The 12,384-nt window shown below is 36.6% G+C and overlaps 1 protein-coding gene across 1 annotated transcript in view; it reads right to left on the bottom strand.

Annotated features, from left to right (window-relative positions):
* The window catches only part of LOC139114447 (low-density lipoprotein receptor-related protein 2-like), a 50,265-nt gene that overhangs the window by 22,524 nt on the left and 15,357 nt on the right, over positions 1-12,384 (bottom strand). The window contains exons 13-19 of the mRNA XM_070676191.1: positions 8,242-8,370; positions 7,467-7,682; positions 3,613-3,781; positions 2,976-3,138; positions 2,120-2,354; positions 1,589-1,717; positions 443-601 (exon numbers count right to left, since the gene is read on the bottom strand). Coding sequence (XP_070532292.1) covers positions 443-601; positions 1,589-1,717; positions 2,120-2,354; positions 2,976-3,138; positions 3,613-3,781; positions 7,467-7,682; positions 8,242-8,370 — 1,200 coding nt within the window. The remainder of the gene's footprint in view (positions 1-442; positions 602-1,588; positions 1,718-2,119; positions 2,355-2,975; positions 3,139-3,612; positions 3,782-7,466; positions 7,683-8,241; positions 8,371-12,384) is intronic.

Consider the following 12,384-nt stretch of genomic DNA (forward strand, 5'->3'; position numbering starts at 1 on the left):
TACTGCATGATGAACAACATAAACATTTTTATTTTTTTTAAAGGAAACTTATCAGGTAAGAGTTGGAAAAATATTGTTTTAACCCTTTGAGTGCCAAAGTCTATTTTGTCCCTTTTAAAAAACATAAACCCTAGGCAATTTTACTCAGATTTTGCAAAAATTTTGAGACAAAACTGTAGCAAATGAAATGTGATGTCCATTTGGTCCAAAATTATCAAAAACTTACAGAAAAAATTCATAAAAATTGGTAAAATTTTGCACTAAAACTTTGGCGGGAGAAAATTACAGCACTCAAAGCGTAAAAGTAGATTTTACAGTAACAAGATAGACAAGGTAGTATGCAAAATGATCCAATATGGCTGTTTCATAGGATGTCAAATTGTATGCTCATAGCAATCTTACACTTGTTGGACTGTAATAAAGTATTTTTTTTATCCATTACCTGTTCCAAGGTCAATCCAGTACAACAATCCTCTTTGCCAGTCAATATCCAGGGACATTATTTTGGAGAGGCCAATGTCAACTTCTAATTCTTGTCGCTGACCCGTTGACATTTCCAATGTGTAAAACGATGAACGATTTGCATATATGACAGACAAACCTGATGGACATTCATGTAAAAAGAAAAACATTGTCAAAACAGTGTGAGAAAAATGTATATACTGTTTCTTATGACATAGATTTTAGACATAAGCCAGTATATTGAGAGTTTCAGTTTAATTTTTCAGGTCTTCAACGCAATGCTGACCTTCAGAAAATTTTACAGGATTTTGCAAAAACAAAGTTTGGGCTTGGTTTGGAAAGGATTGGGCAAATTAAGTTACCAGAAATGAGTATTTTTCCTGAACCATTTAATTCACCATTTAATTGTTGTACCTTTTGGATTTACAGATTGCAATTTAGTATGGTTCAATATCAAAATACAACAGAATGTTCTAAATACTGCTTCTAAGGTATTTAGGTATTGGAATTTGAGGGCTTTTAAGTATAAACAGGGTAACCACAGACAAAGAGAACATGTACTCACAGAATAAAATCTTTTATGAGCCCTACATATTACTCACGGTGTTACCACATGGAAACTTTACCAACGCATTACCATTAAAAGAGTATACATATACACTGAGTTATATTTCACTGCTGTTCACATTGTAAATTTACATATTCGATTTGATGAAGAGGGTGGTACTTTGAGTCCGTACATTAGGGGAAGGCTGCATTAACTTGCATGGTACCTGAAACCAGAGTCCTTGCCTGACCAACTCGGGTGACAAACAGAAGACTTTTATCCCCTAGGTGTGAATGTTCCATTGTTATGTTTATCTAATCCAGCTGGTGCCATTGTAGTGCCATTGTAGGAAAGGCAGGTCTGTGATATTGATCCTCTAGGGAAGTCGGGTATTCCTAAGTTAATGGAGCTTTCCCGTAATGCAAGCCCTAACAATGAGAAAATCACTTTCCATTTGAAGAGTGTGATTCATTACCATCACTGCCATAGCCTGACATACACACTTGACACTATAGCCGCATTGACGCCACAAAAATCATCCTGGACGAGAAACAACATTCAAAATCCATCCAAATTCACCTGTGCAAGTTGCACCATCTGAATTCAAGTACTGATCGTCTGGGCAGGAGCACACATGACCTCTGCTGACCAATGGTGATAGAAGACAGAAATGACTGCACATAGCTGCTCCACCTTTGTAACATACATCTGAAGAAAAACAAAACCAGTTTCTTTGTAATGCCTACAAACCTTGCTATGTATGTTTTTTAAAATTTACATAGAATTTGGGAAACAGTACATTCAAACCTAAAACTGCTTGCTTCTGTAGTACCTGCTTGTCCATGATGAAGTTCATTTTGTTTTATCTATCAAGTTGTGTGCAGAGCACAGATTTATAAATGAAGCAGTTTAAGCTTTTCATCAAATTTCCATAAAGATTTACAAACTGAAACTATTGCTATCACACACTTACAATGATACTGCATCAACCTGATTTCAAAAAGCACACCGAAAAGGGCTCTAAAATGAACTCCCACAAGGGGTAGTCCAGAACAGTATAAAAAAAAATTGTATGCCTGAATATCTGTCCCCGAGGCACATACTATATACCTTCCATGGGAGGTTGTCTCATTGGATGGAAGACCTTCACATCAGTTGGCAACCAGGATGTTACCAGTGTCTCACCATCCATACCAGTGAATTTATTAGCAGAGTGAATGCTGTGGGATTGCAAATCAGTCCAGTACAGGGAATCTTCAAAGACAGTCACAGCAAACGGATGACCCATTTCAGCGTCTCTCACTCTCCGGCGGTCATTGCCAGACAGGTCACATGAGTCAATCACCTGTCAGCATACAGATTAAGTTAAAAGAATGAAAAATTGTCAATAGAGGGCGATGTATAGAATTAGGTTTGATGGAAGAAGAATTAAAAGCACTGAGCCGATGCGTGTTCAGTAAGGAATAGTAAATTGTATATCCACTTCCCACCATAAAAAAACTGAGACTTTGTTAAAATCATGTTAAAATGAACAGAGTAATTTTAAAATATAGAGATGAACTGCTTCCACAGACATTTAAAAATAAACACCTTTATGAACATATGTCAATGCTTTAATCTATACTCCCAAATAAAAATAGGAAAGTTCAATATGTGATCTGAAAATCTGCATGAAAAAACACTTCTCCATTGTTTTCAGGTGACAAATCTTGATAAAAGCAAAAAAATACAAAAAAGGGCAATATAGCCAACCAGAAAAATACTATTGAAAACTGCTAAAATATTATCAAAAACTTTGAAACTTTGCAAAGAATAGTATTAAGCCAGAAAAATATTATTGTAGCAAATGGCCAAGATATTATAGAAAACTTTGAAATAAACTTTTTTATCAAACAGGGAAATGTGTGTACTATGACAGTGCTTTCAGCTGAAACACTGCAAGACAAAAACTATTGACACATCCAACCTGTATGTTGCCATCAATCCAAAAGAGTCTACTGGTTGAATAATCAATTGTGAGTCCATTGGGCCAATGAATTTCCTTCCTGATTAAGATCTCTCTTCTGCTCCCATCCATTCCAGCTTTTTCAATCTTTGGTATTAAGCCCCAGTCAGTCCAATACATGTATCTACAATAAATCACCATTCATGAAAAAATCAAGTGACTGCAGTATGATTTTACTTATCCTATCAAAGTGTAGATTTTTAGTTAATCTTTTACAGGTTTGTAATTTTCCATTTTTTATGCCATTGGCTTTCCATAAAATCTTTCCTTTTGTGTCTGTTTTGCTTTGTTATTGTTTTATGATATACTTAGTGCCTTCACATCAAATTTGCTTGCTGTTGATCCTCTTCAAAAAATGAAAAGAATCAATAAATGAATGAATAAATAAATAACTAATTGAATTACATCAATGTATGAATGAAAGGAATAAATGAATGAATGAATGAATGAATGGAGACATCAATGAGTGTTGTATATGAATGAATCAATCATGAGTAATAAAATCAATGAAATGAATAACCAATGAACGAGTAAATGAAAGAATAGATTAAATCAATGATTGAAAGGAATCTTTATAATTAAATGACCAATTCCTTACCCGTGCTTGGGATCTAACACAATAGCTCTTGGTTCATCTATATCAGAGTTGATGAGAACTTTACGAGTACCATCTAAGATTGCCACCAACACCTGCCCTGGTTTGGCAGTTGTCACATACAACTGCTTGCCAACCCAGTCAAAGGCAAGTCCTTCAATTGTTCCCAGATCTGGAAGAAACAAATTAAAGAGATTTGGACTGGAGTCACGTACAGATACATTTTGTCATGGCCAGTGAAGTAGTGTTGTTGATGTTCAGCTATTAATAATAATAATAATAAAGTAAATTTGTAATGCGCCTAATCTCTAAACAGAGCTCTAGGCGCAATAGTAACAAAAATAAAATATAACAGGGGAAATGAATGAACCACCGGGACTGGAGACAAGGTAAACGAAAAAAAGGTAAACTACTGTTTAAAGAGATAAGTCTTGAGGAACGACGGAAAGAAAGGGTAGAGCTGGAGTGGCGAACCGCTCATGATAATAGGTGCACTATTTAAAATTATATCATACCAGTATATTGATGGTGCAAATACAGCGATCTGATTGGTCGAGACGCGAAACGAACCGTGGTATATTGGCGATATACCACAGCTGGTAATTACATGCGAGCTCTTAGCTTGAGCAAAAATCCGTCTTTCGATGTTACACGCCAGAATTTCAATATACTGTTATGATATAGTAGCAATAAATCACACCCAGCGACGGTATACCACTCGATTTTGGCCAGTCCACTTCATATATGCACTCGCTATGCTCGTGCATATATGTCGTGAACTAGTCAAAATCTTGTGATATACTATCGCTGGGTGTGCTTCATTGCTTAAGTATTACATGGCTGATTCAAATGGTCTTTCTCCCCCTTTATATATGCATCAGAATAACTTTATGAGACGTACGTGTTATTCACAATGGTATTTTGACCAAAATGTTGGCCAGGCTTGCAAAATCAGTGATTTATCGATGATGCTGCAGGTCGACCATTCTTTCGCCAGGCCTATTGACTGCAAAGCATAAGGCATTGGAACCCTACTCATATTTAAAGATGGGACAGCAAACCATAAACAAAACTGAAACGGTTCTCCTCTATACAAGCTTGTGATGGTATACATACAGAGGCCCAGTCATTATTGTCACAATCATGGAAGGTGCAAAATAATTTATTTGTACACATACATGGCATACCATAGACTCTTGAGAAAAACGGGACAGGCAACTGCTGAGGTTTCTTTGTGCGATCTATTTTAAATACATTAAAGTTTATTTGCCAAGCGGTCCCCGACAACAATACTTCGTACTTAACACTGAATCTCATTAACGATCAAACTGACGTTCTGAATATGTACACTTTGCTCTTGCATGGCACGTTCCGAGTAATGACACAGAGAATTTTGAGGTTTTTTGATACTAGTCATGGTGAATGTTCTGGTAACGATGAAGATCACATTTTGAATTCAAGCCGAAGCCAACGGGAAAAAACCAGACGATAAAAACAGTGTACATTTAGCCATAGACGCTACAGAAAACTCTTGCTAGATATCGACAATATAAGTTTACATTCCCTACCATAAAAATCTCCGATAACAACAAACATTTACAAGTTAGACAGGTTTACACTTCCCCAGTCCTGCGAAACAAAAATCTGACCTTTATTTCATCTGTCACGCAACATTTGACGAAAATCAGGGAACACAAAAAATGACTACTCCATCGGAGCTCAAATACACGACCTCTAACATTTTGGTACTGTTTTAGCCTAAAGAAACACCAAAGTTTGGATAAGCTATACATGTTTACATCCGCAAAGTACTAAAAATACATTTGTAACACTGACTTTCGCTGTCAGGAGAAACTTCGCGATAAATCGGGACTATCCATCGTTGATGGAGTCAGAAGCGGTAAGGTAGACATGCATTTACACAAAGCTGGACGCTGTCCTCGTGAATTTGGCCGTTCACAGTTTTCAAACAACAACATTTCAGTAGTTAACATACATACTTTACCGAATCATGGAGCACTCCTCGCACAGAAAATATTCGACGGTTAAAAAACTGCAAAAACGAGGGAAAATTCGGAGATACACGGACGATTGCGGAATGTAAACAACTCTGTGATGTCAACTGCTGTCAAGTCTGGAACTGCAGCGGTATGTGTTTTGGATTTCTATTCGAAACTTTGTCACTTTACAGCAACATACTGACTCCCTGCAGACTTCTAGTTGCATCGAATCTCGCTACCAATATGTAAAAGTACTTTAAAACATTTTGACGAATTCTTCTCAAAATGTTATTTCTAAAGATGGACTTGCGGGTAATCCGAAATAACTTGTAATCCGAAAACATTATTACCGTATACCCGCATGCACGTGTCTATGAACCGGACGTTGTGCAGTCGATCGGGTCCAGCTTCATTCCGTCCCCGACCCATTAACACCTCTTAATTATTCCAAGTAGGATCGCACGCTGCTAATCCCATAGACCCTTTGTTCTCTATCGCAGTTGCCTGTCCCGTTTTTCTCGAGGGTCTATGGGCAAACATGGCAAAAATTGCCCCAAAATACAAAATTGCAGATTTCATCATAATTTCATTAAATATCATTTAGTTCATCTGTAGGAACCTGTATACCAAATTTCAAAGCTATCAGATGTGTAGTTTTGAAATACACATTTTTTGACCAAAAATGGCAAAATTTGCCCCAAAAATACAAAATTACAGATTTCATCAGAAATTCAATATATATTACTTAGTTCATCTATAGAAACCTGTATACCAAATTTCAAAGCTATCAGACCAGTACTTTTTGAGTAACACATTTTTTGACCAAATATGGCAAAAATTGCCCAAAAATACAAAATTACAGATTTCATCAGAAATTCAATATATATTCTTAGTTCATCTGTAGAAACATGTATGCCAAATTTCAAAGCTATTAGACCAGTACTTTTTGAGAAACACATTTTTGACCAAACATGGCAAAAATTGCCCAAAATACAAAATCGCAGATTTCATCATAATTTCATTAAATATCATTTAGTTCATCTGTAGGAACCTGTATACCAAATTTCAAAGCTATCAGATGTGTAGTTTTGGAAATACACATTTTTTGACCAAAAATGGCAAAAATTGCCCCAAAAATACAAAATTACAGATTTCATCAGAAATTCAATATATATTACTTAGTTCATCTAGGGAAACCTGTATACAAAATTTCAAAGCTATCAGATCAGTACTTTTGAGAAACCCAAAACCCATTTTTTGACCAAAAATGGCAAAAATTGCCTTAAAAATGCAAATTGCATATTTCTGGATAATTTGAACATATCTGAAATAAATCATCCCTAGAAACCTATGTACCAAATATCAAAGCTATATGACTGGTAGTCTTGAAGAAGAAGATTTTTAAAGATTTTTTTACCAAAAATGACAAAAATTGACTTAAAAATACAAATATGCAAATTTCACCACGATTTGAACAAACTGAAGTGAGGTCACCCCAAGTGAAGTGCATATGAAATTTCAAAGCATTTGGACTTGCAGTTTCAGAGGAGAAGGCAATTGTTGACGGACGACAACGACGGACAACGACGACGACGGAAAATCAACCTATTTGATAAGCTCCGCGTCGCTGACAGCGGAGCTAAAAACTTGGTAAAATGACAAGGAAACCAGGTGAAATTTACCCGTTCACCTCTGAACAAATATGTGGTTTATTTTAATTTCCTTTCTCCCACGTGGTATTTATTTCTATGGTTTGTCTACAAAGCCTGGTAGAAAGGGATTAAATTTTGACAAATGTGATAGCATTAACCCCACGGCCACTGAAATGAAAAAAACAACACATTATTCCTGACCAACCTGAAATGACTTTCACCGGAATTCCATCATCCAATGGTACTCTTTTGATGCTCATGTTGGTGACATTTACATAATATATGAGCTGACTTGACCAATCAAAATCCAAGACTGTGAGGTGGGGAAGGCCTGACGCCACGGCAACATACTCCTTTGTGCCATGCAGACTCAGCATCCGCACTTCATGTTTGTTGGTGAATATTAACTTGGGTTCAGGACCTGTAAAAGGTGGATGAAACACTTTGTCACTGTGTCTGGCAAACTTCTTTTTTGACATTTTGGCAAACCTCTATACACTAGCAAGATATGTCTGTTTTTGCTCTACGTATCAACTATGCACAAGGCTTGTAAACTACTACAATACAAGTAGTATGTTTGTCGTGAATGGAGGAAATAATATCTGTCATTTACAATACAGGGCAAGTATACTTTTTGAATTTCTATGACACCCTGAATCTTCATGCTTTAACTCCATGGACACAAAAATATGATACCGTTAAAATTCTCCAATTTCTCGACAGATCTGAATACTTTTGAATCAGAGGCAAGAAAAGCCTGAAAAATAACACTCTCTCAATTGACTTCCTTTTCAATAGAATAACACACCTGTCTAGCTACAGGTACTCGTTGTATCAGACTGCACAAGTGAGACTAACAATAGTGATACTGAATTATTCATTTAAACCAAAGTTTGAGTTGATGCATTCCCCTCCCCACTCCATTCCCCCCACCCCCATGACAAACATAACTGCAACCATATTACAACATCAAAACTTACCTGTGGCTCTGCAAGTGACACCGTCAGGCTCCAGCAGATATCCCTTGACACACAGACACTTGTAAGAGCCGAAGGTATTCTCACAGATATGGCTGCATGAACCGAAGACCTCTGAGCATTCATCGACATCTGCAAAGTGCAACACCTACATGAGTCTGAGAGATCTACACTAGCATGGTATTTGAAAAGCAGGGTACGTGGAGCAAATTCAAAGCCACACAACGTGAGATTATTATACATCTACCATCTGACAAGAACAGCAGAATTTTTGTGTGAGCTAATCAAAAGTGTTTTTTATAGTATGGAATGGGCATTCTGTGAAATTGACTATTTCGAGGTATCTGACTGCAGTGCATATTCTGTAAGTTCCTTTGCACATTCACTGTTGAACACAGTTTGCAGGAATACATCTTAACTGCGCTCTTAACGTACGCTGTCAGGGGCACGTCCAAAACAGTGTTTCATACTTGCAGGAGAAATCTGAAGAATATTATTGTGACGTTGCACAGAAACGGTCACTATACCAAGGCATTTGATGCCATACTTATGAATGTAACAATAAGATGTACTATAGTATTTGGAAAATGTCCCAAAGGATGCACAAGGACATTTGCATAGTTTGTCGCCAAGACTGTGACGTGTTTAACAACATGTTCGAAGAAACTCTTGAAAAATGTAGCCATGACTATACAGACATAATTGCTTTGGGTGACTTTAACTATCCCATTAACAATCCTTTAGATGATGTAAGTGACAACTTTTCTTTATCACAAATTGTCAACCAACCAACTCACAAGAAAGGTAAAATATTGGATTTAATTTTTGTTAAAGAACCAGAACTTTGTTCTGTACCAACGGTTACCTTTGAGCTGTTTGACAGCGATCATGCTGTCATTGAATTTGTGTTTAAAACACATATTACTAGATTAAGCAAAGTTCCACGCATAGCTTTTAATTTCAAAAAGGCGGATTTTGATGGCCTGCGTTCATTACTAGATAAAGTCCCTCTCCATAGTGCACTACTTGACTCTGACATTAATGTTAATTGGCAATGTTGGAAAGATCTAGTATTCTTAGCAGTAAAGGAGTTTGTACCAACCACTGTAATTAAGGATGTCAACAGACCTCCCTGGGTCGACAGTGAAATCAAACACTTTAGCAAAAAGGTTCAAACAGCACGGAGAAAGGCACACCGCTCTGACTCAACAACAGCTTGGTCTAACTTCCGCAAATTAAGAAATAAACTTAAAAATATGTGTACTCACAAATATAATGATTACCTACAAGTCCTCAGTAACTCAGTTAAAGAAAACCCCAAGAGATTTTGAGGTTTCTTCAAAAGTAAAACGAAATCTAAAAATATTCCAAATCAAGTTAAACTCAATGCCAAGACAGCCACCCAGCCAAACGAGAAAGCAGAACTTTTCAATGATCACTTCAAGTCCATTTTACTTCTCAACCCTTGAATCGAACTTATCCAGTAACTTCAGTATTCCAACATGCTGGTCTTGGCAGTATTAGCATTTCGATCGGTGAGGTCGAACATATTTTAAAACATCTGGATACAAACAAAGCCAGCGGGCCTGATGAATTGCCAGCCCGAATTCTCAAAGAGTGCTCACATGAATTAGCACCTTCATTGTGTTCACTATACAACAAATCGATAGAAACAGGTGCACTACCCGATGAATGGCTGTCAGCTAATGTTATTCCGGTGCACAAAAAGTCTGACAAATCAAACGTCATTAACTACAGGCCTGTTTCCTTATTGTGTATTTGTAGCAAAGTTTTCGAGAGATGTATTTTTAACTCCATTTATCCACATATTGAACCCCTTCTCCATCATATGCAACATGGTTTTACTAAAAGACGTTCCACGACTACACAACTTGTACAAATATTTCATCATGTAGGGAAAATCCTCGATCGGTCAGGGCAAGTCGATATAATATATCTCGACTTTTCAAAGGCCTTCGATTCCGTTCCACATGACCTTCTTATCCACAAAATCAAATCTTTCGGCTTTCATAGCACTTTACTGCGGTGGTTCACTGCATATTTGTCAAACAGAAAACAAAGAGTTGTTGTAGAGGGCTCAAATTCACAGTGGTGTAATGTATCGTCCGGAGTACCCCAGGGATCAATACTGGGGCCTATGTTGTTCCTGTTATATATTAACGATTTACCAGACCATGTTAGTTCAAACAAATGGTTGCACTTTTTGCAGACGACTCCAAATGTATCAATGAAATCAACGACATTTCTGATTGTCTAAAACTGCAAAGTGATATCAACAATTTAGTATCATGGAGTGAGAAATGGAGCATGCTTTTCAATGCTGAAAAATGCAAGCTCCTTACCATTAGTAGAAAACGCAACCCCATTACCTATACTTATTCAATGCGTGGTGTTTCCCTAGAAAAAGTTGACAGCATACGTGATCTTGGAGTCGAAGTTTCTTTAAATATGTCTTGGGATAAGCATATCAATATATCTGTTACAAAAGCAAACCGCATGCTGGGACTGATTAAACATACATGTGGCCACACCTGTTCCACTAAAATGAAACTCCAACTGTATTTATCCTTGTCCGTAGTATTCTTGATTATTCATCCCAGTCATGGGCTGTCACGACTAAGCAATCAATGCTTCATCTTGAAGGTGTCCAAAGGAGAGCCACAAAATACATTCTTGGATATCCCCAGGAGAGATGGATTACAAAGAGCGTATGATTAAATTGAATTTGCTCCCATCGAGCTACAGGAGAGAATTAATGACTGTGTCTTTTTAGCTAAATGTTTTACTGGTATGTATGACTTAAATTTAAGCCAGTTTGTCACATTTAAATCTCCTGATGACACTTCCATGAAGATGCCATTTTTAAAACTGAATGTTTTCGTTACTCGTTTTTTAACAGAGCTTTTTACTCGAGTAGTGTTATGCCCTTTCATGGCAAATCTTCAACAAGTGTTAGGTCATACAAGTCTATTTTATTAAAACATTACACGGTTTGTTAAACAATAATTTTTATCCTGATAACACTTGTACTTGGGTGGGAAGTGCCACTGTAAAAATTGCCGTCTCTGTTAATTTCTCTGTTTTGTTTTGTTCTGTTTTGAAATTTCTTGTATTTTTTTATGACTCTTTTATTCTGCGTTTGTCTTTCTGTTTTTAATTTTGTATGTGTAACTTGTTACATGTGTGTTTTTGTGGAGGTTGCTTTTGTATAGGTGTTAGTCACCTGTGCGACTCATCCTGACTTTATGTCAAAGCTGAATAAATAAATAAATAAATAAATAAATGATGTCCAAAGTGTATCCTCTGTACCATTTTTGTAATAACCTCATCTTATTTCAGTGCTGCATCAGAGACATTCCCCATTGTCAGTCAGTGTACATTATTTGGTGCACTTATAATGTATGATTGCTGGGAGTAGTTTTGAAATGATGTTAATCAAGAATTTTGCATAATATGAAAACTCTTTCTGGCAAGTAGTCTTTCCACCTGGTCAACAGAGGTCCCTTACAGTGCAGAAAATGAGCTGAGATATTTCTACTGAGAAGCACAAATCTAGAAGAAACACTCTGAATAATTTAAAGACATATGCAGTTATATATAAAAACTATCTACTGTTGATTGACCAATCAGAGTGCTCAATTCAGGGTGTTTTATTTACTCGTAAAGCCTTGGTCACCAAATTTCAGAAACGAATGACAGCGCCGTAGTAAAGTACTGTCCAATCAAAAGTGAACAGTCATATTCTGTAGACATCTGGTACATTTTAATATTCAAATTTGGTAACACAGCAGAAACCAGCTGCAACACAAAAATCTGCTGTGCCCTAGGGCATTTATATAATGGGCCCTAGGGCATTTATAGGATGTTCCATTACGTTGGAAGGCTATTTCACAAATAAAGTTTTAATTCATATCCTAAACATGTTACATTGACAAGGGGACGGTTGACGTAAACACATTGAAAACAAAATATATCAGTTAGGGGTGATAGTTTTTAAGTCGGATAAAACCCTGCGGCCTCGACATTTTATCGTTGGGTTGGACTTTATATACCAGAAGAGCCCTCATACTCGGGCTTTATCCTATACATATACATATAAATATATATATATATATATATATATAT

This window comes from Ptychodera flava, chromosome 16 (genome assembly GCF_041260155.1).
Source record: "Ptychodera flava strain L36383 chromosome 16, AS_Pfla_20210202, whole genome shotgun sequence".
Taxonomy (NCBI): Eukaryota; Metazoa; Hemichordata; class Enteropneusta; family Ptychoderidae; genus Ptychodera; species Ptychodera flava.